The sequence below is a fragment of the Hyperolius riggenbachi genome, chromosome 10, assembly GCF_040937935.1.
Source record: "Hyperolius riggenbachi isolate aHypRig1 chromosome 10, aHypRig1.pri, whole genome shotgun sequence".
Lineage (NCBI taxonomy): Eukaryota > Metazoa > Chordata > Amphibia > Anura > Hyperoliidae > Hyperolius > Hyperolius riggenbachi.
Window position 1 is genome coordinate 244,204,060 of NC_090655.1, and position 8,249 is coordinate 244,212,308.

The following is an 8,249-nucleotide window of genomic DNA, read 5'->3' on the forward strand; positions in this document are numbered from 1 at the left end:
GGACCAGAAGCTATTAGGGGTAATGGCCATTTTTAAAATGGAGGACGGAGAATTCATTGATCACAGTGGACAAATGGGACGCAGGAGTGGAGAAAGAGATTGAGTAGTAGACTACACAGGAGGTAAGTATGACCTGTGTATGGTTATTTTGACTTTGTATTTTCAGTTCAGGTTCTCTTTAAAGGGAACCCAAGGTGAGAGGGATATGGAGGCTGCCATATTTATTTCCATGTAAATAATGCTAGTTGCCTGGTTTGATCTTCTGGCATAAGTAGTGTGTAAGTAGTCAAAACCCTGGAACAAGCATATGGCTAATCCAGTAAAACCTGAGTCAGAGTACCTGATCTCTTGCAGGGACTAGATTGTAAGCCTCTCTGAAGGACAGTGACAATATATAATCTGTACAGCGCTGCGTAATATGTCGGCGCTATATAAAATACTTACATAAATAAAAATAAAATAAATAATGCTTGTTCAGGGTCTATCGCTAAAAGTATTAGAGACACAGGATCTGAAGGGGGGACAAGGCAACTAGTGTTATTTAAAAGGCAATGAATACAGCTGCCTCCATATCCCTCTCACCTTGGGTTCCCTTTACATATGTAATAAATGTTTATCTGTATTGTTGTTATGTGTCACTGCTTGCATAGTGGCCATATTAGGGGCTATGCTAGGTACTCATACAGTAGCAGGACAGATACACTGATGGATTTGAAGTACTTTGTTCTGTTTTGTGGAGAGGGGAGATTGTGGATGAAAGAGAAGCATCCGGCTACACCTTGCATCTGAAATACACACAGACAGCCGGCGGCACCATTGTTCCTAACAGTTAGTACCCTGGTAAAAAGCCCCTTATCACGCCTCAACTCAGTTTAGGCGTAATAAGTTTAGGCGTGATAAGTTTAGGCGTGATACGTTTTTAGGCGGTATAAGTTTAAGCACCAACTGGGTTAGCACCGCAGTGCACAGCTGATCAAAAGTTTTGCGCTAGCAAAGTCTGGTGCACTTTGCATAGAGTTTAATGGCACTGCTTTGCACGTGGGACTTTGCGCGCTATCTACACTTATCTAAACTTATCACGCCTAAACTGGCTTTTCACCAGCGTGGTGCAATGGTTATCACGCCTAAAGTCTTTTACTGGGTTAGCACCGCTTTGTGAATCGAGCCCAATGTCTTTATTCTAAAAATGTAAATGCAATAACTGCGCAAAGCGATTTTGTGAGCATTTTGCGTTTTTCCTATACCTTCCATTGAGGCAAAACCTCCTCAAAAATGGCCCATGCACCGCTTTTCTGAGCGGATCGGAAACAATCCGTTTAGATGTGAACTCTCTCATAGAGATTCATGGTGTAAGCGCTTTCAGGGTGATTTTGAAAAATCGCCAGCGCTTAAAAAAAGAGAAAAACGCCTCTAGTGTGAATGAGCCCTCAGTGAATCAACTCCCAGGTGAGGACTTTCACACTCTGAGAGTCATTAAATCTTCTCATGTAGCTGTAATTATATTAAGTGTGAACTGAGCCATAGGGGAAACATGGACATTACTTTAAAAATCAGTTGTCTCTCTATTATTATTAAGTATTTATATAGTGCCACCATCCTCTGCATTGCTCTACAGAGTATATTGTCTTGTCACTTAACTGTCCCTCACAGGGGCTCACGATCTAATCTCTACCATACTCATATGTATGTATGGTGTAGTGTATGTATCATAATCTAGGGCTGCATGTGGGAGGAAACTGGAGTGCCCGGGGGAAACCTACGCAGACACAGGGAGAACATACAAACTCCTTTCAGATATTGACCTGGCTGGGATTTGAACCAGGGACCCAGTGCTGCAAGGCAAGAGCGCTAACCACTGCGCTGCCATGGTGCCCAACTGTTTTTCAGTTATAACTGAGAGCAAGTGTAAAAGGACCCTTAGTGTTACCAGCCTGTAATAAGCTGATAATGGTCACTGTACATTACTGTACACAGATTGGTCACAATAGGGGTGAGTTACGTTGGAAAGTAATATCGGACATGACGGAAATTATCTATGGAACGCAGCCTATAATAAGGAGAGATATGGCTATACTACATATATATATAGGAGTAAATACAGTATGTATATACAGTGCTTCCAATTATTATTCATACTCCTGGCAAATTTTGAAAGTTACTTTTATTCAACCAGCAAATAGTTTTTTGATGGGAAATGACATAGGTGTCTCCCTAAAGATAATAAGACGATGTACTAGAGGCATTATTGTGGAAAACAAATTTCTCAGCTTTTATTTACATTTGAGCAAAAAGTGTCCAGTCCTAAATTATTCATACCCTTCACAATAATCAATACAAAAAGCCTTTATTGGCTATTAATGGAATGAAATGCTTCCTATAATTGCAGACCAGCTTTTTGCATGTCTCCACAGATATTTTTGCCCATTCATCTTTAGTAAAGAGCTCAAAATCTTTCAGGTTGGAGGGTCTTCTTGCCATCTCCAAATCTTTAGCTCCCTCCACAGATTCTCAATTGGATTCAAATCAGGACTCTGACTGGGCCACTCCAAAACATTAATGTTGTTGTCTGCTAACCATTTCTTCACCACTATTGCTGTGTGTTTTGGGTCATTGTCATGCTGAAATGTCCACTGGTGCCCAAGGCCAAGTTTCTCTGTAGACTGCCTGATGTCATAATTGACAATCCACAAGTATTGCGTTTTTTTTTATGGTGCCATTTACTAGGCCTGCATGATTTAAAAAAAATTGAATTGTGATTTTTTTTTTCTGTCAAAAATTGTGATTTAGATTTTTTTCACGATTTTCTTCAAATCGAACTTTAACATTAAATTCCCAATGTACACTAACATTTACAAACATGCATTGAGAGAAAATGACATCATCCTATCAAGTTGATAGTATGATGTCATTTTCTGTCATGTTTATAAATGTTTCTGCATTGTGAATTTATCAAAACAAATAGCAGCTATTAATAAATGCAAAGCTGAGTACCACAGCAGATCCTGGGCAGTGGCCACTTACAGGGCAGTGGTGGTGATCCAAGTTGTTTGCTTGACAGGACAGTGGAGAGGTAACCGATCCTGGGCAGTGAGCATACAGTACACTGTGTGACCACAGGAGACAGGAGTGCAGAACAGGAGTGCCTGATGTGCAGATCCTTCTCCTCCACAAGCAATGTGCTGGCTGCATTACACTACTTACTACCGCTCTGACTCCTTCCGGCCGGAGGGAGGAAGCTCGCCGTACAGCCAACACAAATAATTCTATGCATGGAGCGCTTAAAATAGTACATGTAAAAAGCCTGCTTGCTTAAAATATTACGCATGAAAAACATGGCCCTTGCATGATTAGGAAATCGTCTTGCCGATATTGATTTTAAAACGATATTTCGTGCAGCCCTACCGTTTACTGTGATTAGGTTCCCTGGTCCATTGGCTGAAAAACACCCCCAAAGAATCAGGTTCCCACCACGTTTGACGGCTTGGATGGTGTTCTTTGAGTTGAGGGCTTCTCCTTTTTTACGCCAAATGAAGGGAACATCATTGTGACCAAACAATTCAATTGTTTTTTCAATCTCTTTTTTGTCCCTAAGGGGACATGCCGCTGGAGGGGTCCGATCGCTGTGGCCGTTTTTTTTTCTCCAAGCCTCTATGAGGCTCTCTCTCCCTCCCTTCCCTCCTCCCCTCCGTCATCAGAATTTGAACAGGACAGCGATCTGTCCTGTTCTGCCTCTCATAGGCATCAGCCTATGAGAGGACGGCCATCCCTGGCCAATCAGAGGCTGGGGCTCGCCGATCGTGTACAGTGCTGCCGGAGACTGCAGCGCTGTACAGTTGTAAACAAAGGGGATTTCTTTCCCCTTTCATTTACAAACAGCCTGCTAGCCGCGATGGGCGCTCATTGGCGTGAGACGGTCTTGAAGTAGTTAAAGATGTGGAAAAAAATAATCAAAATAAATGTTTTAAAGTCCAGCAAACACAGCGCTAAAGGCTTTAGACTCCATTTAATTTATTGGGAAGCAAAAATTATTACCGGGTACTTGCAGGGGATAAAAAATTGGTAGCTAAGGCATAAATAGTGGGTCCTTTTTTTCATGTGAATTTAGTTTTTTGTGAAGAAAAAAAATTGTATTTAACAATTTTAAAAATGTTTTGCATTATTTTTGCACTTTTCTGCATGCGTAAATATCACGCGGAAAACTTTGTGAATGTCAACATGGTCTTATTTCCGTCGGACATTTTCTGACGTTTGTTTACCGCCATACGATAAATGATTGTGAATAGAGCCCATTGTCTCATCAAGCTCTACAATTTACTGCTTTTCCATGTATGGCCAATGAGATTGACTGCAATGCAAATTGTATGTTTCTTATCAGATGCAGCTGCTGCATTTGCTCCATCTCCAATCTGCATAAACTTTGCATCAACTTGGAATTATCAGCAGCTCACTGACTATCCCTAATGATAATTATTCCTCCCCTCAGAATTCTCTAACAGGAAGTGATGATGTTTCTCTATTTGCAGGGTGTAGTCCCGGCATCAGGAACCTCTCAGAGACTCGTCTCTCTGTATCCACAGACTGTACAATGGATGATGATGTTGTTGGACAAGAGTCTCCTGCAGATATCGTGGTTACTCCAAATGTTCCTCCAGACTCCCCTCACCTGTCTAGTCCTGGGGTGTCTCATACCCAGCAGAGCTCTCCCCCTGCTGGAAGGTCTCATTCCTGTTCCACCTGTGGGAAATGTTTTATTCAGAAGTCACATCTTGTCAGACATGAAAGATCTCACACGGATAAGAAGCGTTATTCATGTGCTGAGTGTGGGAAATGTTTTGGAGAGAAAGGAAGCCTTGTCAGACATGAGAGATCTCACACGGGTGAGAAGCCATATTCATGTGCTGAGTGTGGGAAATGTTTTAGTCAGAAGTCACATCTTGTCAGTCATGAGAGATCTCACGTGTATAAGAAGCCCTATTCATGTGCTGAGTGTAGGAAATGTTTTGTTCAGAAATCAAAGTTTGTTATACATGAGAGATCTCACACTGGTCAGAAGCCCTTTTCATGTGCTAAGTGTGGGAAATGTTTTAGGCTAAAATCACAACTTGTTTCACATAAGAGAAGTCACACTGCCAAGAAATCTAATTCATGTGCTGAGTGCGGGAAATGTTTTACAGCTAAAGGAAGCCTCGTCAGTCATGAGAGAACTCACACTGGCGAGAAACCATATTCATGTGCTGAGTGTGGGAAATGTTTTGGAGCTAAAGTAAACCTTTTCAAACATGAGAGAACTCACACTGGAGAGAAACCGTATTCATGTACTGAGTGTGGCAAATGTTTTGTTCAGAAATCACATCTTGTTAGCCATGAGAAATCGCACACTAGAGAAAAGTGCTATTTGTGTACTGTGTGTGGTAAAAGTTTTGTTCATAAATCAAACCTTATCACACATGAGAGATCTCACACTGGTGAGAAGCCTTTTTCATGTGATAAGTGTAGGAAATGTTTTCGGAATAAAGCACACCTTATTTCACATGAGAAAACTCACACTGGTGAGAAACCGTATTCATGTGCTGAGTGTGGGAAGTGTTTTACAGCTAAAAGAAGCCTTGTCAGTCATGAGAGAACTCACACTGGCGAGAAACCATATTCATGTGCTGAGTGTGGGAAATGTTTTAGGAATAAAGCACACCTTGTCTTACATGAGAGAACTCACACCGGTGAGAAACCATATTCATGCACTGAGTGTGGGAAATGTTTTGGAGATAAAGTAAACCTTGTCAAACATGAGAGAACTCACACTGGTGAGAAACCGTATTCATGTGCTGAGTGTGGGAAATGTTTTACAGCTAAAAGAAGCCTAGTCAGTCATGAGAGATCTCACACTGGCGAGAAACCATATTCATGTGCTGAGTGTGGGAAATGTTTTAGGAATAAAGCACACCTTGTTTTACATGAGAGAACGAACACTGGTGAGAAACGGTATTCATGTGCTGAGTGTGGGAAATGTTTTGCACTTAAAGCATACCTTGTCAAACATGAGAGAACTCACACTGGTGTGAAACCATATTCATGTGCTGAGTGTGGGAAATGTTTTGTACAGAAATCAGATCAGTCAAGACATGAGAGAACTCACATGGGTAAGAAGCCGTATTCATGTGCTGAGTGTGGGAAATGTTTTGCACAGAAATCAAATCTTATCCTACATGAGAGAGCTCACACTGGTGAGACGTAATGAACAGTGAACCTGGCCTTGCCTGTCAGTGGCTGCTGCACACTGCGCTCCATATATCTGACAGAGCTGGAAGTAAGGAGGATGGAGCAGCCCCTCCCATTCCATGTGCAGCCCCCTCTTCCATGTGTAACATCCATGTACTGCAGTCCCTCCCATTCCATGTGCAGCCCTCTCCTCCATGTGTAACATCCATGTACTGCAGCCCCCTCCCATTCCATGTGCAGCCCCCTATCCCATGTGTAACATCCATGTACTGCAGCCCCTCCCATTCCATGTGCAGCCCCCTCTTCCATGTGTAACATCCATGTACTACAGCCCCTCCCATTCCATGTGCAGCCACCTCTTCCATGTGTAACATCCATGTACAGCAGCCCCTCCCATTCCATGTGCAGCCTTCTCTTACATGTGTAACATCCATGTACTCGGCTGTGGAGTCGGTAGAAAAATCTTCTGACTCCGACTCCGACACCTCAGTTTCTGAAACCACGACTCAGACTCCGACTCCGGGTGCCCAAAATCTCCTCGACTCCGACTCCAACTCCGACTCCACAGCCCTACATGTACTACAGCCCCTCCCATTCCATGTGCAGCCACCTCTTCCATGTGTAACATCCATGTACTGCAGCCCCCTCCCATTCCATGTGCCTCCACCTCTTCCATGTGTAACATCCATGTACTGCAGCCCCTCCCATTCCATGTGCCTCCACCTCTTCCATGTGTATCATCCATGTACTGCAGCCCCCTCTTCCATGTGTAACATCCATGTACTGCAGCCCCTCCCATTCCATGTGCAGCCCCCTCTTCCATGTGTATCATCCATGTACTGCAGCCCCTCCCATTCCATGTGCAGCCCCCTCTTCCATGTGTAACATCCATGTACTGCAGCCCCTCCCATTCCATGTGCAGCCCTCTCTTCCATGTGTAACATCCATGTACTGCAGCCTCCTCCCATTCCATGTGCAGCCCCCTCTTCCATGTGTAACATCCATGTACTGCAGCCCCTCTCATTCCATGTGCAGCCCTCTCTTCCATGTGTAACATCCATGTACTGCAGTCCCTGCCATTCCATGTGCAGCCCTCTCTTCCATGTGTAACCACCATGTACTGCAGTCCCTCCCATTCCATGTGCAGCCCCCTCTTCCATGTGTAACATCCATGTACTGCAGCCCCCTCCCATTTCACGTGCAGCCCCCTCTTCCATGTGTAACATTCGTGTACAGCAGCCCCCTCCCATTCCATGTGCAGCCCCCTCTTCCATGTGTAACATCCATGTACTGCAGCCCCTCCCATTCCATGTGCAGCCCCCTCTTCCATGTACTGCAGCCCCTCTCATGTACAGCTTCTTTGGGCATCAGGTTCCCCTTTTCTATGTGTTACTCCCCATTTGCATTTCTCTCTTTCATATGTAGCAACCCCTGTTTCACATCCAGGTGCCCCCTCGGGCTGCAGCCATCCAAGGCCCGGGCCTTTCCAGATATCCAACCCTGGCCTCAGCTGTATAAGAACGATGTTAGTTTATTGTAGTAATCACAACATATACATATGCTCTGTCTTGCACTGTGGTTATTACAATGTGGTTGCTGTATACATAGTTATTTGGGTAGTAAAAAGACATACATACATCCAGTTCACCCAGAAAATAAAGTACAACACTATCCTGCATCCTTACATATATATTTTTTTATCCAGAGGAAGGCAAAAAACCCTTACAAGGCATGGTCCAATTAGCCCCAAAATTGCCTACGCAGTAAGCCGCGTACAACGCGGGCTTGATTGACGGCGGCAGTTAGCGCAGGCGCAGTGTGGACGACCTCGGGGTCAGCCTCCGCACCGTGTTCGGAGACTGGGATGGCGGCGCGGAGCGGTCGGCGTGGGACAGTCGGCTGCAAGGGGCTGGAGAAAAAATATTGTGGGTTAAAGAATATTATATATTATATTATAATATACAATAATATAATATTATACAAAGTTAGCTGAATAAGGTAGAGAATGCATCTGTGATGATGTTATTTAGTGT

General features: G+C 43.8%; 1 protein-coding gene across 1 annotated transcript in view; it reads left to right on the forward strand.

Annotated features, from left to right (window-relative positions):
* Window positions 1–7,330, forward strand: part of LOC137535080 (zinc finger protein 605-like) — a 12,264-nt gene extending 4,934 nt beyond the window's left edge. The window contains exon 7 of the mRNA XM_068256867.1: window positions 4,524–7,330. Within this exon, the coding sequence (XP_068112968.1) occupies window positions 4,524–6,232 (1,709 nt within the window). The 3' untranslated portion in view covers window positions 6,233–7,330. The remainder of the gene's footprint in view (window positions 1–4,523) is intronic.
* Window positions 7,331–8,249: the final 919 nt, after the last annotated feature.